Source organism: Falco biarmicus, chromosome 7 (genome assembly GCF_023638135.1).
Source record: "Falco biarmicus isolate bFalBia1 chromosome 7, bFalBia1.pri, whole genome shotgun sequence".
In the NCBI taxonomy this organism is placed as follows: Eukaryota; Metazoa; Chordata; class Aves; order Falconiformes; family Falconidae; genus Falco; species Falco biarmicus.
The window spans coordinates 34,879,659-34,904,631 of record NC_079294.1 but is presented as its reverse complement, the minus strand read 5'-3'; the positions used below and the strand labels follow the sequence as shown (position 1 = coordinate 34,904,631).

Sequence of the window (24,973 nt, the reverse complement as noted above, 5' to 3'; positions counted from 1 at the left end):
GCTGACTGAGAGCTGTGCAGGGGGCTCTCCCTGGCTGGGACAGTCCTGTTAGTAGCTGACTCCACCTGTGCCCTTAGGGACTCAGTTTGGGCTGAGGAGCATTTAATTGCCATTTTCATTCATGCATTACAGCTTGAATGGGTTTGGGCCTAAACCATAAGATGAAGTTAGAGGAAGAATCCTCTTGACTGAAGCCTCTGAACAGCATCATGATGTGTGGGGTGCTATTAGCACTGCTAACGTGTTGGGCAACCACACTTAACTGAGCTTGCCGCATCCTGTATGGTGAGCATTTGTACCAGGCCTCTGCTCTGCGGTGTATGATGCCGTGGCACTGCCTCCAACTTCAAAGCACCTTGGCCATGCTTTGGCTTTCAGCAAAGAGTTTGGCATCTCTGCTAGAACACAGCTCAAGCTGCATGTCGCCTGCAGTCAGGGATGTGCTGTCTGACAGCAACCACAGTGCCCACAGCAGGGCGGAGGATGCTTTTGGAGCCTTTGTTTTGGAAGTCCACATTGCAGGTCACCCAGGCAGCATCATTTAGTGCCTCACACCAGCAGAGAGGAGCCTAACCCTCCATTTAAATTCTGAAAATCACCTCAACCCTAAAAAGAGAATGTACGGAACACAAGTGCATCTTGCAGAGCTAATCACTGCAAGCATCCTTGGCAAGGGCTGAGGCATTTCACTTTGGCTGCTGGATCCCTATGAGAAAAGCCAAGACCAGAGTAAACGAGGGCTTCCCAACTAGGATATTTTATCTGCTTAATGCCACGTTGCCTTGTAGCCAAGCAGGGAGAAAGGCAAAACTTCATCCTCCCAAATGGACTCATTTCTGTTTGTCTATCATCAGCTGTTTTTTCTTTAACTATTCAATTTATGTAGATTCAGGGCAGCTATGAAGTACTTTGAAGTGTCTTATTTTTTAAAAAATACTCTTCCTTACTCCAGTGGCCCTGGAATGATAAAATATATGTTTTTAGAAAGTCATATATATATATGCAATTTTTTTAATCATTATCTTTTTCATTTTCTTTTCTGTTCATAGTAACATCTTTTCTGTAAGCATGCCACGGTTGACCTACCATTGAACTTAAATTCGAACCTAGTGTATTTGTTTTATACTATTACCCCAGGCAAAAATGGTTCTAATTTCAAGAGGGACTAATTAGAAAAATGCATCAATGGTTTTCTCCTTGGAAACTGGTGCACAGGTGCCATCCAGTGGCTCTGCTCAGAATTACAGCCCAGCGCTAGGGAGCGGCTCATTCTGCTTTCAGGCAGCATGCTACTGTGAAAGCACTGCACCTCGTCAGAGGCTTTGGGGTTGGTTTAATTCCTGCCTTTCTCTCCCCCGTCACTTTATTTATTTTTTTTCTTACAGGTTGTCTGGCGAAAGCTAGGTGATGCTGCGAGCTCCAAACCCTCCATCAGGCAACATCTGTCAGGAAACCAGTTCAAGGGTCCCTTGTAGGAACACCGTCCCGAAGACTGGAAGGGGTCGATTCTGTGAAGACTAAAGAGGCAGAGCTCAGCATTTCTAACTGCCTGTTCTTGGGTAGTTGGGGTTGAGGTTTTTTCAGGGTTTCCCTTTTTTTTTTTCCTTCTTTTTTTTTTTATTTTTTATTTTCCCCTGCTTTTTTTGTAACAATAGTGTAAATACGGCAGCTAAAGGCCTGATTTCCAGGCTGTGGTGCTCTGGAACTACTGTTCAGTGGGTAACCATCCAATAATGCCAGACTTGCATCATTTGTATTGTAGTTCAAACCTGCTTTGTTGTAATGGTCTGTTTGTAGAATTAACCAACTCAAGAGAATTTCTAAGAGGAACAAGAAGAGAAGTCACTTGCAGAGAAGTCACAGTTTTTATCACTCCTGTCCACCTGCTTCTCAGTGATTTACAGCTGGGTTAGTGGCTCCAGGCAGCACCTTCCAAGGAAAACGCAACTTGAATTCATTGGCCTAACTGCCTGCCAAGCTCCTGAGCTGCTCACACTCATTTTGGAGGTCCTTATTTTGAAGAATGACATGCAACTGTTTTCACGAGGCGCTGTGTAAAATTTTGAGTGGCAAGCTAAAACCACTTGTACCGTTGTACAGCGGTGCTCCTCACACAGGCGTACGGAAAGGCTTGAGACTCCGTATCAGCTGTTAATGAACTGTTTTTCATGAACAAATGACACAAGATTTCTGCAGTCCTAATGTGAATGCAGTCACGTAGCCACACGCCAGTATTGCCTACAAATAATGGCAACACTTTTCCTGTAAAGCTTTTATTACAAACTAATTCAGCAGAAACTGCCATCCTAACAGTGCTTATGGCTTTCACAGGATCTTGGAGAGCAGCTCATCTTTCACATAAGGAAGATTTGGGTATTTTTTTTTTAATGTTCTTGCTGGATCCCTCACCTATACTGGTTCCTGTGTAAGGTAATCAAACCACCACCTTGCAGAGCTGAATAAAAACATAAACACGGGCTGTCAGGTGAGACTACTTCCTGCCATTCAAGCTTTATTTTTGTTAATGAACCAAAACAAGTGGGTTTTTTCTTCTTCAAATGGTTGTATATAAAACAATGGGACTTATATTCTGCTATTGTGGAGTAGCTGCTTGTATAGTGGTAAGAATTTGACCCCCTTCTTTTCCAAGATGTCACAGCAGCTGTCCCTGTATTTTGGTAGATGTTCTTTCCCAGTAGTCCAAGGAAGCAGGACTTGGTTATTATCTCATTGGTGTAAAATAATTTTAGAGACAGGCATGTGAAAAGATCAAAGCCTCCTCTTCAAAAGTTGCATCGACTCTAGTGATTAGTTTGAAGATTTAATGACCTCATACACCATCACTTTCTTTTTATTCTCCGTAAGAGTCAGTCACAGCTACAGACAGCTGAATTAGCTGGACAGGTTGAGCTCTTGACTTGTGGTATTATATTAACAAGGAGCACTGATAAAATACCAGGGAGCCCATGCTGCAAGTTATGAAAGGTAATTGGTCCCATGGTATACAATAAACCAGCTGCCCGGGTGAAGAATTTGCAGTGTCAGAGCCAAAATCTGTAACCAGCAAAAAAAAAAAAAAAATAGAGGAGGAATACAAACAAAATACATAGTAACCAGTCAGAGTAAGCACGACTTCCTTATTGCCTGCAGAAGTAACAATGTAACACTCCAGATGAGACGGTTATTCTGAAAAAACAAACAAGATCCCCTCCCAAAACACAGGTGCATACTCTCACTCACACATTCACCCATGGTTTGTTTCTTTCTGCTGCTGGAGGCAGTGGACACTGAGCTAGCTAATACCTAACCCTGTGGAGCCTGGAAAAATCCATTCTAGTCTGTCACCTTTAAAATATGGCATCGTTAGAGGAATCTGGATTTCTTCCTCTTCACTTTTTGTTTTGACCTGCAGTTTCTAGTCACCGTTGATCACTTGTCTTCCTCCTGTACAATTTATACCTTGAGATTTTCGTACCAGAAAGGGTGATGTAAAGCAGAGGCACCATTCTTCCTTAACATGTAATGTTGAACCGAGGTTTACTTTAATCTATCTGCTTGAAAGCCCATTTTAATTTTGGTGGCATCTAATCGCTGGATTAAGCAGAGAATTTAAGCATATTGGGAACAAGGTTAATTTACGTCAGTGAATTTTAACTAACGCAATGCAAATGTTGCCAGCAGTTGTAGAGAGTTAATTGTGTTGATGATATGCTTGCTATTTTAGGAGTATATTAGACTAGCAGGTCCTCTCAACAAGACAAGAGCTATACTAATCAGATTACTAGTCACACCAGCTATGTAATTCTCATTCAAATACTCCCTGCTATCAAATCTCTCTCATAATCTATTCAATGATTTCAAGCAAAGCTTCTTTTGTTCCACCTGCAGATCTCACCTACTGGGGAAAGATGCTGCAGTTGAGGTCCATTAGTGCTGCAGCTCCTATAGAGCCAGTTTTACAGGGTAGCCAGTAGTTCAGCTGAACAATCTTTACAGTGTTAGGGTATATCCCACCCACCCCCACCCCCCCTTTTTTTTTTTTCCTTTTTTTTTTTTTTTTTTTTTTTTAAGATCCTATTTGGCAACATTAATCTTCAGTGTAATATGTGCAACATCAATTTTGCATAAGAACATGACAGTGCTGTATGTTGGGGTGTTACTGTCCGGGGGGGTTTAGGCTTGCTACTCTTCATGCTTAGCTCCAATTGAACTATGAAGTGACTTCCTGGGGTGAAATGACGCTCAATGGCTTTACAGGATTACTTGGGTGCTCCATTTTCAGTTGTCTAAAAAGATGTTTTATATGCTTACTTAAATTCACTTACCTATGTGCTGAGCCTTCAGTGAAAACTACCTGAGGAGCTTTGTACAGTGGAAGGGGAGCATCCCTTGAAATAGCAGCCATTGAATTGATATATTTGGGGCGCGTTAATTTCCTCAAGATTAAAGCCCTGGGCTCTGCAATCCTCTGGCAAAGAAAGCATCCACTGTTTACAAATGGACTTTGCTTGCTTAAGGGAAGTAAACATCACATCCTTGACTTTTGTTGGGAGTGACTGAAGTGAGCGGCGTTCCCGTAACAGTTTCTGGAATGCTGCGGTATAACCAGCTTCAGTTGGCTCTTCACACCAACAGTGGTAAGACTGCTGAGCACAACCTTGTCTGAGAATGGCACATTTTTATCCAAATATTAGATATGAGAAGAAATCAGTGTTAAAGTGACCTTTTATCTTTTTAGAAACTGTGGGGGAAGAGTACTACTGATCTTTTTCAAAGTGCATGACTGTAAAGTGATAAAATTGTATATTTTTCATAATGTGGGGAAAAGTCTATTTGTGCTGCTTTAGAAATCAGTTTAAAGTTTGATTTCTGTTAAACCTGTGATCTTACAGCCCTGCTATATTTTCTGTATATGATTTACAAAGAACTGGAAAAGTTAGCACCTGCTGTTGTGTATATAGCAAAATTCTTTAGAACTTAGCACGCGTTTTTACCTATTATTGAACCACTCTGGCTTTTTGGGGGAGGGAAAGTAATAGTACAGATTTTTTTGATAATGTGTGTAAAACATTCATTTGAAATATTTTAGTAAAAATGAAGTAAGAGATTGATTGTGATAGTGTATACTTCTAGTTGAAAAAAATAAAATACCTTCTTTTTAAATAAAACTGATGAGTAAGATTTGGGAGATCAGTGCTGAAATATCTTGCAGTAAGTACCATAGTTACAAATTCTGAACGAGTAAGAAAAACCTGGAAGCCCACTAAATTCAGAACCAATTTTATTTGGGTAGATGTGAATGAAGTAGTCCCATTTATAACCAGGATGTACATCACAGTAGGTTGTTACATTCAGACTTTCACACTTAGAAAATATATATATTATGTACAGCAATTTGCAAACAGGTGTAAACATACAATACTCTAAAGATACCAGTACATTCCAAACCAAAAATATCAGCAAGGCAAACACCTCAGTATTATTCCAGTCAGCTAGCGTTCAGAATCTCTCTTAAATAAAGTAGCTTTTATGCTTGACATAGTGTTGTTTTAATTATTATTCAAAATCAAATTTCTTATTGTAGATCAAATTTCATGATATCTGGCTATTTTGATACTCAAAAATAGGCACTGCTTTCTAGAAGGGAATTTTCTTCTTACTGACATAATTGAGCCAATATGGCTGGGTTTGCTAGTACAAAGTAATCCAGTGCTGGAATAACTCAAGACAATTAATAAAACTTAAGTCAAATGTATAACGTTAGAATAGATACTGCAAAGCTGATTAAAATCTAGAAGCCTATAACTCACCATAAACAATACTGCAAACAGATAAGCTAAATTTTCATTTCACCTTCTCATTTCTTCATCTAAATTATACAAATTACCCTCCTCTTCATCTTTACAATGTAGGTTTTGGCCAGCTACTCCTGCCTAGTCAACATAAAGGGATATCGTGCAAATTACCTCATGCTATCTCATCCACGTAGCACGTCCAAGTCCTGCTACAGGTGGCATACCAGGTGGTGGAATTGGAGGTGGTACAGGTGGCTGTCCACCTGGGGGAACAGTAGGTGGGGGGTAACTAGCTGGTGGCATTCCCAGCCCTGGAGGCGGATGAGGTGGTACTGCGTGAGTTGGAGGCAATCTCGGAGGTGGGAAATTAGGGTTGTATGTAGGTGGAGGAGGATATCCAGGAGTAGGAGGTGGAATATTGGGTGGAGGAAATGAAGTAGGGGGTGGAGGTGGAACTGGTGGTGGAGGGTTGGGAGGATAGACATGAGGATGATATGGTAGATGAGTTGGTGGTCCGTAGGCCGGTGGTAAAGCTCCGTAAGTTGGTCCTTCTGTTTTCATCATTGACTGAAGACTTTGATAACCTTCCCCTGACATGTAAGAATTTGTAGTAGACATCCCTGTAATATAACTGGTGGGGGGTGGGGGCGGGGGACGATGTGGCAGGGGTGGAGGTTGATGTACTGGGGCAGGATGAGCAGGGGGAGGAATCTGGACCTTTGGCATATCTACTGAGTCCACAGTAGTAGATTGCTCTGCTTCTCCCATTGAAACGGCAGTTGTCAAAGGAGGCTTGCGCTCTGGAAAAGAAAATGGCATTTATTTTTTTTGAAGGACAGTGGCAGTAACAGCTTCTGAATACTTTAAATTTTTCCTCCAGTTAACATACCAAAAGAGGACTCAATTCTCTAAGTCTCTATATGCCATATGGTATCCAGTCAGACTTTCTCATGTCACTAGGTAATAACAAAGCTCCGAGGTCAGCTTTTCCCACTCTAAAAGTCAAATACATCTTCCTTTCTTATTACTGTTTTCTTATAATCTAAGTATTGTTCTACAAACTGCAGAAATTAACAGACCGGATGGACAGAATCACAACTAGCAGATTTAAAAAGTCATGGGACCCAAGATACCAAAACCCTCTTGACCAGTGCTTCAATATATTCTTTAGTCCAGGCCTCCTTTCTACCTCTTTCATAATCCAGGAGGCGGCTGGGATTACCCTCTGCCTTTCATCTGCCTCCCATGTTGGGAAATACTATTTGAGAATACAAGCCTAAGTGTCAAATCCTGAACAGTCAGTTCTAAACCTCTTTACCAAAAGAAAGAAAAAAGAAAACCAGAGGGTAAATAAGAAAGTATGATAGATTGCTTGAGACATGAAATCTGATAAGCTTTGCTCCACCAATTAGTTTCAGGGAACTCAGTACCTGGCAGTCTGGGGAAGTTAAATGAAAGGCCAGAGTTTTACAGAATATTATACTTAGCCATTTCTGGGAAGAACGTGCTTTAAACTGTCCCCTCTTTAAATAAGAATCTGATTTTTTTTTTTCCCCTCTTACGTAGACATTATAAATTAAGGAATACCACAATAAGAAGACTGACCTAATGGCAACATCTCTGTATGGTCATACAGTCAGTATTAAAATGCCCAACAAAAATGTTTGGGGCATCTTGACATCCATCTTGCTTGTATATATAAACATCTAAAACATTGTGCATTGTTCTTAAAGTTATTTAGAAGCAGATAGAGGGCACTCATTTCCAGTGACACGCAACAACCAAACTGACAGTGCTGAACAGAATTTGAGATAAATCCACCTTCTAGTACTTCTATTCATCTGGTCAATAAACATTCTTCGTTTTCATCTGATTTTTGTCTTTGGGGCTCTGAGGGAAAAGTTGGTCTCTAAAGACTGTTCTTGCAAATTTTCAGTACTTATCCAATGATTGCTTGTATAAACAAACGTTAAGAGGAAAATTTTAGAAAACAAGGGGAACAAATTTTTACCTGCCTAAACAGGAGTTGCCTTACCTATGCAGTCATAATTTTAACAGCAAAATTGTCCCCTAAGACAGCTACTTAATTAGATCATGCAAGGTGGTGTGCTGGCTGTGGTACCCATGATTTCAATGACTTCCAGCTCTTCAATTATAGGAGGCAATTACTTCCCCATTTACTCATTTTCAGAATCATTCTGGATGCAAGATGTGCATTCAAGATTTAACAACTGGAGGAATAACGAACATGGTATTTAGAAGAACCCCTTCATTCTTAAATGATTTTAACAAATGGGAAAACCAGCCCTACTATATTTCAGAGCACTGTTTTTCTCCCTTGTAGCTCCCTGTTAGAAGCTGTCATGTTACAGTTACATTATAGACCATGCTCTATAAAACATTTATGTCGTATTTAAGGGTCACTGGAAGGACAGCTAATGCATCAAGGCGCTGGAAGCACATTTTTACAACAGTACAGTTTTATTTTGCAAACATAAGGCATGTGTGCAGTGTTGAAAGTCCTCTTCTGGGACACAGCAAAGAAAGTATCGCCCTAACTGTTCAGAAGTTACACACCTGTAGAGTTTCTATACTAAAAGTGCAACATGAAGGACTTCTGTAAGACAGCTGGAAGCTGCTCTAGTAATACAATATGACATCTGCCATCCTTTTGAGAACATAAGTCCCTTTTTGCCTGCTGGTGACAGTTTTAATCTTCTGGGCCTTTAACAGTCACAACTTGGTTTTGCCTTTGTCCACCTAGGGAGTCTTGTTTCCATCGTAACTTTTTTGCTTCTGTCTGGAAAAGCCTGTGCTACCAAGATGAAATTCCCTCTAGAGCTTATCTACCTAACACTTTTACCTGCCAAGTTGATTACTCAAGGCAACAACCCCTGCCCCCAGACCATTACCAACATCTGCAAGTAAAGCAAGGCAATTAACAGCAAGAGTAAGTGTGCTTAAGAAAATAAAAGCTTACCTGGAGGTGGATGTGCAGGAGGTATTGGTGGATGTGATGTTTCAATTTTAGGAATTTTAGATGGTGGTGGTGGTTCTAAAACACATTTACAAGTTCCTAATTGGCTATTGCTCTGCAATATTTTCGAAATTCCAACTCTGGTCTCATGCTAATCATTATCATATCATATTACACTATGCAAAAGTACAGTGGAAATCCTATATACTAGATAAGTTTAATAAAGAAAACTAAAATCAAATCTTTGTATAAAGTGACATCAAATATCACAAGTCTTCCAAAAGAACACAAGGCTAGAAGTTCAAGCTATGTATTTTTTAACTAGATACAATTGTCCTGGTAACAGTATGTAAGTGTAGATGAGCACATGTACATTTTCTAACACAAAATTCTAACGTAGATAGTTAAAACAAGTTGAACTATGCTCTGCTAGGGGAATGTGTGTCCAGAAATCAAACAGAATGGCAACTGCACAGGAGAGAGGAGGGAGCAGAGACGGCTCTCTGGAATCTATCTGGCAGAGCCAGAGTGAGAAGTGCCAGACTTACTTGGGAAAGGTTGCAGAATCACATCCTTGCTATCTTAAAATACATTGTTCCAAAAGAGCAAAATGAAGGGAAAAAAACCCCAAACAAACCAAAAAACAACCAACCAACCAAATGAAAAGAACTAGATGTGATCAGTGCAGTGTAGCATTTCTTAAGGCAGCCTATATATTTACACAAAACGCCCTTCACTCACAGCCATGCCAACAACTGACTACAAATGTTCACCAACAGACTTAATGTTAGTGCAGCTTTTCATGACATAGTACCTTCAGTCACTGCAAGGTCCCACAGCTTGCTGAAGAACTACTCCAAATGACGCACGGACTTACACACTGAGAGTTGAGTAGTTGTTTAGTAGTTGACTTCTACTGAACAGACTGTATTTAAGGGACTCTTAGAGCACAGTTGTACTCCATTTTCTCAAGTTTTGCAGTTCAAAACATTTTAAAAATAGTTACAGTATATATTTAAAGACACATTATTAGGATCAAAATAGGTTACAACCGCCAAGCCTGTAAGCAAACAAGCTAAGTGCACGTCAGCAGATTACTTTTTTTGCTCAAAACAGTAAAATGAAAGCAGTATGATATTAACATTTACCTGTTGTCTTCGTTTCTTCTTTTGGAGATACAGCCTGTTTAAAAAAAAGAAAGGAGAATTAAGACCATTGTGAAATACAAAGCATTTTAAAATGGTAACAAGCGAGACACATGGGAAACAACTTACAGCCTGCTGAAGAGCTTTTGTGCAGATCTGACTAAATCAAAACCAGTTTCCAACTCGGAACTGGTTTCCTCCTCCCTCCCCTAAAAGGAGGCAGAATAAACCGTTTATTCATTCCTAGTTCCTATATTTTTATTAGGAGGCTACAAATGTCCCATCTCTTTAGACAGATGCAACACAAACACTGAACAAAGTCAAATCACATTGGGAAAGCCCAGCTTAACTGGCAGAATGAAAGGACTGAAAAAATAGCAGCTATTTTAGATCCAGCATTTCCTGCTGTTCTCACTGTTGAGTACTACATCTTGTTTAATTTATTTATCATCCACTGCACATACGTCATGGTCCAGTACACTGCTCACTGAACTGAAAGCAAGAGACTTGGCCTCTGTTCCTAATTCTGCTTTGTCCTGTCATTCAACCTTTGCCAAAATCACTTCAGTCCTTTATGCTTTATTTACCAGGACAGGAGGGCAGTGAAAGTGTTGCTCAGTGTAAAACATTTCAGAAGCCTTCAGATGGAAAGCACTGTATAAAAGCCAAATGTTACGCCAGAAAAAAAATAAATTCATGCACACAAAGCAAAACCACAAAACCTCACACCACTCTTCCAATCACCAGTTTTTGGTTGTTGGGTTTTTTTTATTGTTGTTGTTTTGTGGTGTTTGGTGGGGGTTTTAACAATCACAGACAAGGGAGTAAGAAAAATCTTTCCAGTTTACTTAGTCCAACTGAGGTTGCTAGTGGATGGTCTCTGAGAAAAGCAGAAAACCTAACTGAAATTTTAAGTACAAAAAGCTTAGTTACAAATGTATTTAAAATTAATGATAAAAGTCAGAGGGGTACTGTGCACTTCTGTACACTGTACAGCTTCTCTGTCTTTTGAATGAAAGAGTTTGTTTTTAAGGGACTATTTGCCTCTAATGGCTTTATCCTCACAAACTGTTGCTCAGTTCCTATCACTTCACTTTCCACACAAGAATGGACATACATTTCACTCCAACTTGAACAATGTATTTTCCTTAATTCTGATGGGTATTCTCAAGATTTTTGCTGTCAATACAAAGGTACCCAAGGCCTGCATGAGGCTACCCCATTCTTACATTCTTTTGATACCCACTTCAATTCATCTCCAGCCACCTTCTGGCTGCTTTCCTGCTTTTTAAGGACAATCTTTATCTTCCCATTCCAAACATACATACTTTTCTTGGTAACTCTCACAGACTCATCTGCTGCCTTCATTTTACTTGGGTGGTCTTTTCTCTATTTTCTAGCACTAAATTCCTTGCCTGTAAAACTGCATGCAAACATTAGATCTCCCCACACTTCCAAACAGAAGCAAGTCTCCACTACTTATTGCAACATTTCCAAAAAATCACTCATTCCATGAAGTCAGTTGATCACTTCAAGTGGCAAGCAGTTCAATTGTTGTGCGTTTGTTGACATGGAGCGACATTCAGAAAATAACGTTGTTGAGGTACACCATTAGAACAGAAATAGCAACTGGAGCCAAATAGGTCAAACAAGCAACAGTTTAAGCTGTATTTATGCTAAAGGGGAAAAAAAAATACCAAGAAGCAGCAAAACCAAAGCGTATACAAATTTAAATCACTTCTCTAATAATGGCAGCTGCTGAAAGATGAGGGTTTTTATGGTCCTTCTACTGCATTGTAGTTTGTATTGCTCCAGCCATGACATCCCAGGGTCAACATTATTTATTAGTAGACCTATTGTTATTTAATACTTTCATAATAAGATCAATCCATACTACAATGGAACTATTCTTTCAGTGCTGTTTTCATATGCGTTAAAATCATTCCCACTAACAATCTGTAGTTTAATCAAATTAAATCTACCATTTACTTTTACATTACATTTACATTTAATGATTCACCAGTGTATTTTTAGTGAAGTCAACTGTACGTTCAAGTGCTGTTCACCACTAGTGATGCAGAGGATGTGCAGATGCTTTAGATATCTGGTATGGGTCTCTACGTCATGGGCCAATCCCTCAGCCGCTTGAAAGTATCTTGGCACAGTAGAAGGTAATGGAGTTATAAAAGTTCATGTAACTGGGAAATCTGGCCTCCAGGAACAAAGTGCATTTATCTTCTGTACAAACCAAAGGGGAAGCCATGCAAAGCCCTATTTATAGAAGGTGGCAAACATTTTAGGTAAGGTTTATGGTAGATCTCGCTGTAGAACATTTTAGAAGCACCAAGTATATCTTTCAAACACTATACATATTGTTCTCCTAGACTGCTTTCTGGAGAAAGAATGACTTCAGCTTGACACATTTGCTTTCCTCAAATCTATGCTGTTTGTGCTGTTCTACAAAACTCCTGATGAGTCACTCTGATTTATATTTGTTCTGGATGCCTGCAGTATACCAGGACTTACCTTCTTAGCTGTACTATTCAATTCCTTAATTATTAGGTGATGGACCTCAAACTTAATTTCAAGAAAAGGTAAGTTGCTCTGATGGCTTGACCACAGGCAATTTTTAAAGAACAACTGACAGTATTCATCCAAAAGGTATAACTTTTTTTGTTATATATAAATATATTTTTATATATATATATATATATATATATAAAATGAGGTACTTCATTAACACATGGGATGGGCTGAAATCAGTAGTACTGAGAGGTAGAGCCTTTACATGAAAGAACAAGCATTTACAACAACTTACAATTAAATGGACACACACAGAAAAATCCAAATTGTTATTTATAGTTTCTGATGTGCCAAACTGTCCCAGGCATTTCTATTGAATAAAAATAGGGAAACAGTTCCCTACCCTACAGATCTGACTAGTCAAGCAGAATTTGTGCTGATGGTAGAAAAAGTATGAAAAGAAATACATACTACCTAAAAAGAGCTCTCCCAATTTTCAAGCTAACAAACTCATTTTATCAGCTTTTTATCCAGAACAACTCAAAAAAGTTCAGTGCAAAAACTATACGTTTCAGGGGAGATTTTTTTCCTCTAGCAGTAGGCCGTATCTTGCAATGACAAGACCAAGGTTTTACAGAGTTACATCTCTCTCTTTTCTAGGAAGCTGCTATCATGAAGATGCTGCACTATTCCAATTCAGTTTCATACTATCATCTGTTGCTTCTTCCTGGGTTTTTGTTTTCTTGGGGTTGGGTGGGTTGTTTTTTTTTCCACCTTGATGTCTGTTCTCTAGTTTGGGCATGCATTAATTACAAGTTAGAGCATAAGCTGTAAAAGCTGTACAGAATTTACTTCCTAAATGGACTTGTTCCAAAGATTTTACTTTTGAAAACAGTCCTCTTACTAAATACATGCAAGAAGATTTGGGCCACACTTTTAACACTTTTTTTTTTTTTTTTTTTATAACTTAGAAGTGAAAAAAAAAACCACAAAAAGTGCAGATTAAGGTCTGAAAGCTTCATTTGAACTTGATGACTGTGGAAAAGTACTGAGAGTACTTGTGATATTATCCAACTGCTAATGTACCTTCTTATTTTCAAAGATGAGGTGATAATACATACGAAGTGAGACTTTAATGTATGATGCATTTATAGGCTTCTACTGTTAGTAGATTATTTTGAAAGACTTTTTCTAAGAATTTTTACATACTTTCAAACGTCACCATTCCCTTATATTTGTAATCAAAGACCAGAGAGTCAAATAATGTCTTCATCAGCACTGTGTCCCTAAATCAAGCCTGCTTAACAGCGAAAACAACAAAATTTGATAGCACAGAACCACAAACACTTAGAACCTTATTAGCTTATACTAACTTCAGTGTCTCTCCACTGGTTTTGCCCCATGTGGAATAAGGATATGGTATGCCACAACTATAATGGCTATTCTACACCAACACACTTGCCATAAAACCGAGAGAAGTCTACCACACAGAATTAATTACCAAGCTCATTCTTAAAACACACACAAGTCTTCTGCACACTGCAGCCTTTAAACCAAATGGACATCAGATCAGCTTGAACTGATAAAATGCAAGTTAAAGTTAAACTTACTGCTGGTCTTTTAATCTGTCTAGGAGGACTTGACTGGGGAGAGGGTTTTTTAGATTGCTGTGCTTGTGTTTGCTGTTGCTGCTGCTGCTGTTGTGCTGACTGTTGCGACTCTTTTTGCTGCTGAGTCTGTGATTGCTCTGAACTCTGGGATTGCTGGGATTGCTGTACCGTAGGTGCCTGGGGTGTAGATTGAAGAGATGGTGGCTGCTGCAACTGGTGAGGAGTATGGTGAGGCATTTGCTGTTTCCCCTGTGAGTATAGATCCAGGATCTGATGACAGATGTCTTTGGGGAAAAAAAAAAAAAATTATACCTCCATAATGTACAAGTGTACATTCGATACAGAATTATCAACTGAGATTTTTACTGGACATGAACTTCAGAAAAAGTGATTGCAAGTATTACTTATAATGACCACAGATTTGACTTCTTTAAAACAGATTATTTTTCAACTGCATTTTTTAGTTTCTTCTGCCTATGCTGAACAATACGTAGATGTATTTGCACACCTTTCAGAAGAAGAACAAGGTGTCTTGGTATTAATATAACCTATGCCAACATTGCGTGCTTGGAGAAACAAGTTACCATATAACTACAAAACAGGACAGTAATAAAGTGAGTGAAAGATTGTATGTTAAAACATACACGTCCAGTTAGGCCAGTCAAAAAAGTTTCAGGAAACTAAGTGAAGGACTAGTCCTAAATTCTTTTTCCAACACATCAGGAGCTAAAGGTCTGTAAGAAATCATGTAGGCCCAACATAACCAGGTGCAAGAGCAGCACTCAAGGCAAACTTTTCTAGAAAAGCTAAATGAGTTCTTTCCACAAGTATTCACTGATGCAGCAGCAGAAACCGAAAAGATTCCCATTTACAGCCCTCTTTGACAAGGATTCAGCAGAGGATCCATCTGAAACTGAAGGAACTCTGAAGAACACCATAATAGAAACATAGGAAGTAAGCACTTTAAAAATCATCAGAACTGTAGGGTATTCACCTAAAAGTTCTAAGAGCAACAAGGACTAAACCACCTGAACAGCAACATATATGTTTCACTTGCAAAAATCCCTTAGAACCCAATGCCAGACTGTTAAAAGCATCACTTTTTAAAAGGTTCCTAAAGCAATTTATGGAACTAGAAACATGCTTAGCTTGACATTTGTACCAGGTAAGTCAGTAAAAACTGTAATGAAGACAAATTAGTGGCCACATAAACACAATTTTCTTCACAAGAGTCAAGGAAGTTCCTGCTTTGTTTTATGAGCTTCCCAGGGTTCTCTCCCTCAGAAGGACAAGCAGCAGGTAAAGATGAGCAAGACATACACACAATGGGAACAGTATTAAGATATCTGTATTGATGAAAAAAAAATTCTGTAATTTGTTCCCAATCAGAATTCACACACACACCAGAATTCATCCCTCATAATCTGTTCTTCAGTTGTGGTACACCATAAAAAAACCCCAGCCTAGCATAATCTGGTTAAAGAAGTCAAACATCAATGATAAAACCACTGGAAAACAGGCTCCATTAGTTTCAGTGTTCATAGAGCTGCTTATCTAAACTGGGGAGAAGGGAATCATTGAAAAAAAGAAAACACACCCCATGATAATTTAGCAGCTAATTAACTGCGTTATAAACTAGACAAGTCATAAAGTAAATATTGACCAGAAGGCTAATCATGATAACAATATGCTTCCAGACTAAGCCAGTTTGATTTAAACCTTAGTTAAGGCATAGCACAGGTGACCTGAGCTACATACTCTACACATGATTATTTTGACTAAAACCTAGATAGAAAGCAATCTGCATTTACTTATGACCTAGGTCACACAGCTAAAGGAAATTCTACTGTTTGTGGCAAACGCATTTCATACCTTCCAGAACATCAACAGGAACATCTTGGACAAATTGCTCCCACCATCGTCTGTACATTGGTTTTGATGTCCACTCCTGTATTTCAAACTTACACAAACGGCCTGCTAAGTACATAACTGCAACAGCTATAATCTCAGGTTCCCACTGCAGTGACAGCGTAGTGCAGAGACTAGAACATAAAATAAAACAAAACAAACCCTGAAGGTAATTCTGATTGTCAAAGTACAACACTTTAATCTATGACAGCTATAATTAACAGAGCATAAAACTGCACCACACTAACATCCGAGATAATTAAAATTAAGAGCTTTGTTAAACAAAACAGTTTACAAATCTAAACTGTTTCTGCACTACTGCTATCGTGAAACAAGGTAATTTTACACAGATAATACAAAGGGCATACACCTACAGAAGCTATATACCACATAAGAATATCAAGTTTGGAGTTTCAAAATAGAAAACCTCACACTATATAGGTGTGGAGGAAGAAGGAAAAGACAGCATATTCCAAGTATGGCCCGCTATATTCCACCGTAGTCTCACCTGTAGTGTGAGACTAAATATAGTGTTCATGTTTGTTGCTACGGAACAGAAACGTGCTGTCACTGCATTACATTAGTTAGGGGTTGATGCCCACATTAGGATTTCAGAGTTTCCAAATGTTTTTCAATAAAATGTAAACAAGTACTAAAAAAACCCCCACAGAACAGCCAGCATGAATTTGTAAAGCAATTTGTCAAGCACGATGCAAGTTTTAGGTATAGCTGTAAAAACTGTAAAAGGTTCTCTTTTGAATAGCCTTTGTTAAAGCTAGTGCTAAAATAACTGCTATTATTGGTATTAACAAAGTTCCTGTCATAATCAAAGTTACTGTTTCCTGATACTAATTTTAAATTAATTTTTTTTCCTTTTTTTCTTTTCCCTTTTTTCTTTCTTTTTCTGCCATAGATTCTGTAGCATAGGATCTGCTTAGAAATTTTTAGATTCTGCTAGTCAGCTAAGTTTCTGCAAATTCACTGATTAATTCATTATTATATCCTTAAATTCATCACAACAGTAGCCTAGACAGTGGTTTAAATCCATTTTCTCTCCAGTGGGCTACATGTAACTGAAGGCCAACGGGATACTTGAACACTGGCAGAATCAGGTCAGCAGTAAACAGTACAAAAAGACACAAGAACTAGCTCTTAAAAAGATGATTTCTTATTATTACTTTCATGACATTTACTTGCGGGGTGTACTGTGGCTGCGTTAAGACAAAAGCCCCTGTTCTAAGGGCCTGCAGTGCAAAGTACAGAATTATTTCCCCAGGATCCTAGAAAACAAGTACAATTCTAATATAGTGCTTATTAAGTAAGCACGACAGCCTCTCAAGAAAAGAGGTATTACCCAAAACAACTGCTCCAACTTCATACTAATGTTTTCCTGAGGTGCATTTTCTTTAATTATGAAATTTCTTGAATTGTCAAACACCACCTAATTCCCAATAGTGCCCAAAGTTTGATGGATACATAACAGAAGTTTTCCATGACAATCTTAACAGTTACTGTCAAGCCATATTTTTGCTTCACCTGTAAGATCATCACCTCCAAGACTGACAGCAGCTGAAGTAAACATCTCTTGACATGTAAATATGTTAAACAACCTTTTGCTCAAGTTAATTTGGAGAGTTTTGGTGACATCTACAGAATTCTGATCCACACTGGGCTTCTTCAAATTAGGCATAGGAATAAAAATGCACCTCCTTTAATTGTGTTCTACTGCTGTAGGTACGACTGAAAGCAATCTATTCAGCATTTCTGAGTAGTTCAGGCCACTTACATATGTTCCTAAGGGTTTGCTATGGAAATTAAAAACTACATTTAACTGTCCTTGGTGAATTAACCTGCCCAGCTCTGTAGAATCCTCCTTAACACCACCAAAGTGTATTGAGTTGTTTTGTTTTAGTTTTTTTCCCAGTATCACATTATACATGAAAAGTGCTTCTACACACACTCCTATTAATTGATGTGACCCTTGTACTGCAAATCCATTATTCAAGAAATTGTAAATCTAGTCCTAAAAAAATGTATTTCACACTGAATTTAATGGCTAGTTTACTATTACCAAAATATTGCTTTAAAAAAACCCAAAATACTGATCAACATGATGGAATTGGGAAGTGACTTCTTTTCTCAGGATGTGCCACATCTCTCAGATTGGGAAAGAAGCAGCTTCTGTCCCGGAGATCTGTAACTGGGTTTGGCCCTTTCAAACAGTAACTTTTTTTAATGCAGCACTAAACCATTATCGCTAAAACTGCAAAGGTCTTAATGGCGTACTTCTGTACTCATCCTAGATTCCCTGCTCAGTGGAACTATCACAGTAATGATGGAAAGGAAAACAGAGGAACACAATCAATAAAACATTTAACAACCATCTGCCAAAGAAATATCTAATCCCAGAATGAAGTATGCAGTAGTAATTATTTCACTGTCAAAAGGTGTCCTAGAAATACCTTACCTGTCATTGACAAATGTCCATGCCATTTGAACCAGTTTTTGAATTTTATTTTTGTCTCCTGAAAAGCAATCAGAAAAGTTTTAAGAAATAAAATTAGGAAGGACAAACAGTTTTGAATAGAATATTCTTGCACTCAATGTAAATTAAGTGCTGAAAATTAGTAACAGGCATTACTTGCTCACCCTGTAATATTTTACCTTTGAGTTGTTTGGCATACTTGAGAAGAAACTGGTATGGATGTTCCACTTGCAAATCAAACTTTATTGTTTGTAGTAAGATTCTTTCAAGGACCATCACTTCTTCCTAGAGAATGTTACAAAGTAACCACAATATTATTCCTTTTACTCACAAATATTTTATGCTGGTATAAAGTATGACTACATAGCATCTCCAGGCAAACATGTCTGTCAGTTTTTGCTTGGTTAGGTTTGTCTCCCAGGAGAACAGAAATCTCTCTAACTTAAAACATTATTTTAAACCCAGATACTACTACTTCACATTTATTTAAAGTCACAAGAGGGAACGTGGTGTTTAAAATTCCTATTCCTCCACGGAGGAAAGAATCAAACCAGACACAGCCTGAAAGTGCCACACATACAAAATCACAACAAAAAGGTAAGCTCTTACCACATTTCTCTCCACAGTTTCACATCCTTCTGCTACTTATAATAAGCAAATTTTGAGAGAAGCATAGTTTTCCAAAGTCAAATACTCTAAACAGGAAACTTCTCAGTAATTTTGAGATGTAGTTCTCCTACTTAAGATTTGCTATTAATTACTTCCTAAAATAACATTAAGACTGTCAAATATGATTTACGGTTTGATGACATTCCTAACTCTGACTGGAAGTACTCAAACTTAATACGCAAAATAACATCAGAATTTACATGGAATCAAACGTAAACCTTTTATACAAACAATTATCCCAGTAGGCTCCCAAAGCTACTTGCGTTATCAAGAATTATTTTCATAGTTACCTATCACATTACACAAAAGAGACATAAATGCATGTTGAACGTATAATTTGCTGTAGAGTAACTGAAAATCAGCCAGTGCTCCAATGAATGTGTTTCACTGCTGGAGTTCAGTAGGATGAAATGAATTATTTTTACCTTTGGGTCATCTCCAAACTGTCCAAACTGTACATCATTTAGCAAGCTACGAGCTGTTTTAATTATATCTTTACATTTCTTAGGTGTCTCTTCAACTTTTCCTGCTAGGAAGAGACAGCAGGCTCCTGTCACCTAAAAAAGAAAGTGCTTTCAAAAAGTTGTCTGCACGTAGATATGCAATACAGTATAACACTGTAAAAGCACTGACAGTTTCCATTAACAGTTCTGCAGAAGTTTCCCAGGAAAGATTTAATGAGCATAATAATTTCCGATTTTATTATAGTGTTAATTTCAGCTTTTACTTTGTCAAAGGAAAAATACAGAATCTGGAGGACTGTCCATTTTATACAACTTTATTTCAATGTCATAAACACAATGCAGAGTTTGTCCTGGTCCAGCACTGTTTGTCAAGCAGTTTTAAGATGGTATTGACACTTCTTTTTTTCTTTTAGACAGTACAGGAGTGCCAGCACTATAGCTGTAACTCTTTCTAAAGAACAGTATCAGCAAGACACTACTGCAATGTAATGTAAATATATTTCTAAGCATAAACAGAAATATGTAAACAAGCAAGAACAGCGTATTTTAAGTTGTAATGATTTAAAAGATAAAATGCTTATTTTTCATCACTCAAGAGTTGTGGCCAGCAGTAGTACCCAAGTAAAATATCATCATTTCTGATGGTCCATGCATAGTGCAATCACTGTATTAAGTCATCAATATTGTAAATACTTACATATCTTGGGAATTGTTTGAAGGAATGAAACATATAAAACCGATGGAAATAAATTATTCCGGTTGCTAGAGTATCGTAATGTCTGTGGTGTAGAATAAGGACTTTCAAACAGAGCATAAAACAAATTTAAAATCAAACGTGCACAAAAGAAAAGATACATTTTGCTGCATCAAGTAAACACTGCAAGTAAAACAGAAGCTTTAGGGAAAAAAAGCCACAAAAACCCTTAAGGCTTCGTAAATACTATGATTCAGCCCAGGTGAAGTTGATACCTGAAGCATTTATTGGAAGTGTGCAAAGTCCCAATCATGTTTATAGGAGGATCCGTGCATGGTCGTCCTTGTGTTAAACCATACCTGCCTCAGGAAAGGTCAAAACCAGGAGCAAGTACATGAAGGAACAGAGCAATTTTCACTTCATATTAAAGTGCTGGTGTGGAAGAAAGTTACTACCTATTCACACCTACAAATGCAAATAAAATCTGGACATGCTCCCTGCTCTTCTCCTTAGAGAAGAGTAAAATTTCATCTTCACCAGGTTTTATTAAGCAGAGACTTGAGAAGATTAAAAGAAGCATAGGAATATAGGAAGCAAAAGTTTAAGCGGCAGCCTGTGAGAGAGTGGGACAGCGGTGAGAACTAATATATACAAAGTTGAAAAACCCAACCTAAACAAAACCAAAACAAAGAAAAACAAACCCCAAAAACACAAGAATGGGGAGGCAGAGGTTAGAAGCCTCAAAGGCAAAATATGTAGAAAAATGAATGAAAAATTCAAAATTTGAGATAGTTTCATGTAGTAAAAGACTGAGTTTCATAACTGCCAAAAGTTATCCTTAATTGGTAAGTCTGTATCACTTACTCCTCTACTGCCAAAATGATTCAGCTGAAACCTTGTTTACCCAATGAATGGATAAAAATCGTGTAGGAAAACTTTATTACATCAAAAGGCAAAAAAACTCAAAAAGATTTTTGATTAAGAAACGTTTGAACAGCTAACTAAACATGACATTTCTTGTGCATTTCATTCTGAAAATCCCCATTCATAAAGACATTTCATAACAACATGAGTTTAAAGGATACAGCCCTAAACGCGTTCCCACATCAAATATGAATCTGGCCCCCTCCCTGCGGTATCGTGCCTCAGTAGCTGGATCAAGCCCTTCTAGCTGTGATGGTGTATGTGCCAAATCTTTCTTATCCCAGTACCAACATGGCTTTGTATGGTCCAGGTTTGCCAAGTTTACAGAAGGGCTGGAATTTTCTTTATTCTCCTTCATTTATTCTTGCTTTTTAAGTTTTCAAAAAGGAAGTCTTCAGATAGTCACTTCAGAACCTTTAAGAAAATACAAAAGGATTTCTTTATAAATGGCGGGGACTTCCCACACACCCACTCAAAGATGAGTAAAGAGTAGTAGTGTTTAACCTTGCCCACTGGAAGGGACTTTTTCCATGCTCAAAGACAAGCAATATTTAACCTTGCCCTTATCCTCCCCACATACTGCAAATTCAATTCAAGAAGGAGACATAGGTTATCTTTGCTATTACCCGTTTAATAAAGAAATGTCAAGAATGCATTATCAACAATACCTACTACTTCTTAGGAGAACAACTTTCACCTGCTTTGTCCACAAGATAAGGAAAACCCATTGGTGGTAGCAGCAAAATTGGAAAAGCTGGGGGGGATGGGGTGTCAACTTTCTATTCATAAATAGGAAAACACATTCTTTAGGGCAGCCTAAATGTTTGTTTAATTACCCACCTGGTGGAGACCAATTATCCATGGGTGGTAGGATAGCAGAAATCTCTTGCCAAAAAGCTTTGTAAAATGGTCTGTACTTGTACTACTTGAAGAAAAAAAGTAACAAAACTAGTGTGTTCTTTCACATACCAAGATCAAGACAACTAACGTGAGTCTGTGCGTAGGGTAAGCTGGCATCTAAAATCATCCCCAAAACGAGCCAGTTGATTATGCTCAAAGTGTAATACTTTCTTGTGTTTACCAGCATTTCCATATACATTTACACCACAAAATTCTGCAGGAAACATTCTGGTGTTTGAGTTATGACTGATGTTCAGCCATGTCTCAATTTAAAGGCAGAATGACGACTGCCTTGCTGCCTTTATTTCAGGCACAAAACTACTCTTACGTGATTCAATAAACTACAGATACTATGCGCAAATTACTGCAGTCATCTGCAAAGGTCTTCATAAACAAGTACTGATTAATATATGATGCAATATTTTTCCTCCCAGCAAAACACCGGAAGACCCAAACTTAAAACTTTTAAAATTAAGCTGTTGATTTTCCAGATGTTTCCCTTCTGAAAATGGAAAAAAGATCACATGAACTGCCAGAAAAACGATGCCTGCAATCAGCATCTCGTCCAATTCCAAGAAGTTTCTCTTTTTCAGAATAAAGGAAACAGTCTCTGTTCCACGTTGGTTTAGGAAGAACCTTCACACGTAATGGTACCGGTCACGGACCAGTCCAAGCTGTCACAAGTAAGTGTATGGCAGCTTAAAACTATTTCCTGAACCAACAAAAAGAGCACCGTGCCACGACCACGCACTCCCATCACATTAACCAAAGCAGCGTTATTTTTCACAACTTTTACGATTCTTCTTACAAGTTGTTTTGCTTCCTAACACTCTGAACAGCGTCCAGAGTTTTAAAGCCCAATAAACACTAAAATCGCCCGAAGCGACGAGACTTGCTTCTATAAGCAGTGAAAGCACTTCCGACTACATCAGGAATACAAATCATCAGCTCCGGAACATCCTAAGCGAAGCATCCCGAGCATCCCAACCCAAACCGTAACGACCGCAAAGAACAATAAAAAGTTTTTCTTCTGCCTTTCTGTGCATCCCGTAACTACGGACAAGATCTCGGGAGCCGGACCCCGGCGTTTTTACATCCTACCTCCGGCGATGCAGCCCACCGAGAGTCCAGCCCCGACCCCAGGGCCCCCACAGCGACGGGGGGGCGTTCCAACTCCTGCCAGGCGCGGCCCGGCCGCCCGCCGCAGCCAAGACGGCCGGTGCCCAGGGAGGCGCTCGCTCGCCTCCCCGGCCTGCCCGCTCCCTCCCTCTCTTCCCCAGGCCCCGGCCCTCGCCCAGCGGGAGGCCCGGGAGGGCGGGCGACCGCAGCCCCCACTGCTGGCGCCCCGCGGCCCCCCCGCGCCCGCGGCACACTCACAGGCCACGCGTGGGAAAGGAGACCCCACCGGAGCGCGGGGCCTCTAACGACGGCGCAGCCTCCGCGCCCTGCGCGCCGCCATGCTGCGAACCCGGCCAGGCCGCTTGCTGCGTCATTACGCCGACGTCGCAAGGGCACAGCGCGCGAGGACAGAGCCGCTGCGGCCTAACGGCCAATGAGAAGCAGCAACCCCCACCCCCAGCCAATCCCGTCTCCTGCAGGAGCTGAGAAGCAGGCGGGCGACGTGCGCTCGTAGCCTGGAACGGACCAATCAGAAAGCCGGAAGGAGAAGATTGCAAGCCTTGGAAGCCAATAGAAACCTGTAGGCACGGGTTAAATCGCAACTAATGGGGGAGCTGCCATGCCCGTTTTTAAGGCCGGTAGCGAAGGCGAACGGGTGGTCGCTGGGGATTGGCTGCCATGAGTCTCGGAGGGGGTGGGGCCTTCCGGCTGGACGCCGTTCGGCCAATGGCGGCGGCGGGGTGCGGGAGGGGGCGGGGCTGGACCGCGGGCGGGGCCGGGCCGGGAGTGCGGGGCTGGGGCGAGCTCGGCCGCCGCCTCCTCACCCGCGGGCAGCGGCGACCGGCGCTTGGGGCTTGGGCTCCGCGCCACTCCCAGCAGGCGAGGCAGGAGCTGCCGCCGCGCGGGAGGTAAGGCGGGGCTGAGCCGGTCGCCCCTCGGCCAGGCCCCCCCCCCCCCATATCCCCTCGCCCCGATGGGGCCCGGGTCTTTCCTCGCGGCCCTCCGCGGGGCCGCGGCCCGCCCCACCGCCTCGCTTCCCGCGGGAGGTGCCGCTTTTTTCGGACACCCACTCCGCCGCCGCCTCGGGGCAGGCTGCGTGGGTCCAGGCCTCGCCGCCCCCTCCTCCTCACCGCCCCCCAACCCCCCGGCGGCGCCGGCCCCGGCCTCCTCCCTCGCCTGGCGGGCCGGGCGCCCGTTACCCCACACGCGGGGCGCCCACGCGTCACGCCCCTCCGCGTGCGGGGCTGCGCCCGCCCCTTCCCCAAGGGGAGCCGCTGTGGGGGAGCGGGGCCGGCCGCCCTCGGCGCGGCGCTTCCCCCTCCCGCCGGGGGACCGGGGGGGGCCGGCGCCGGGTCGCCCTCCGGCTCCGCCGCGGGTCGCTCGGTCTCGCCTCAGCCCGCTCTGCGAGGTTTAAAGTCAGCGAGGCGGTGGCATTAGCGACTTCACCCTCGTTTCCCGTGTCCCATCCTCCCCGAGAGGCTGATCAGAAACCAGAGTAAAACAAATGGCTTAAAACTGCTTTCCCCGTGATGTAATTCCTTTTTTTATATGTGACACATTTTGAATACTCCCTACTCCTACTCCTGCAGCTTCCCAGGGAGCCTCCCGTACCTCCAGCGCTGGGGTCTGGTTCGGGAGCCTTTCTGCCGGAACGTGGCTCCTCGGAGAACTCCCTGGCAGGGAAGGAGCGCTCTGGTGTCTCTCCTTGTCTCGCCCGGTCTGCAGCCTGCTTCAGTAAAGGGGTTAAACCTTCAGAGGGG

General features: G+C 40.7%; 3 protein-coding genes across 9 annotated transcripts in view; 2 read left to right on the top strand and 1 right to left on the bottom strand.

Moving 5' to 3' along the window:
• Positions 1–5,534, top strand: part of CCDC85C (coiled-coil domain containing 85C) — a 116,242-nt gene extending 110,708 nt beyond the window's left edge. For both annotated transcript variants that reach the window (XM_056347209.1, XM_056347208.1), the window contains exon 6: positions 1,386–5,534. In XM_056347209.1, coding sequence (XP_056203184.1) covers positions 1,386–1,475 — 90 coding nt within the window. In that variant the 3' untranslated portion in view covers positions 1,476–5,534. The remainder of the gene's footprint in view (positions 1–1,385) is intronic.
• Positions 5,265–24,973, bottom strand: CCNK (cyclin K). 4 transcript variants are annotated; one of them, XM_056347205.1, is made up of 11 exons: positions 24,825–24,973; positions 21,356–21,608; positions 20,274–20,355; positions 19,538–19,669; positions 18,623–18,728; positions 18,426–18,483; positions 15,923–16,092; positions 14,051–14,334; positions 9,921–9,954; positions 8,776–8,850; positions 5,265–6,595 (listed from the first exon to the last, which is right to left on the bottom strand). In XM_056347205.1, the coding sequence occupies exons 2-11, from the start codon at positions 21,550–21,552 to the stop codon at positions 5,973–5,975; spliced, it is 1,761 nt and encodes a 586-aa protein (XP_056203180.1). In that variant the 5' UTR covers positions 21,553–21,608; positions 24,825–24,973; the 3' UTR covers positions 5,265–5,972. The 4 variants fall into 4 exon arrangements, with proteins under 4 accessions (XP_056203180.1, XP_056203179.1, XP_056203181.1 ...); XM_056347204.1 differs by lacking the exon at positions 24,825–24,973 and adding an exon at positions 23,472–23,618; XM_056347206.1 differs by lacking the exon at positions 24,825–24,973 and adding an exon at positions 22,035–22,403.
• SETD3 (SET domain containing 3, actin N3(tau)-histidine methyltransferase) overlaps positions 23,974–24,973 on the top strand; it is a 63,751-nt gene continuing 62,751 nt past the window's right edge. Inside the window, exon 1 of one of the 3 annotated variants that reach the window (XM_056347203.1) lies at positions 23,974–24,121. The gene's annotated coding sequence lies outside the window, so the exon portion shown is untranslated. The remainder of the gene's footprint in view (positions 24,122–24,973) is intronic. The other 2 variants (XM_056347200.1, XM_056347201.1) reach the window with 2 other exon arrangements.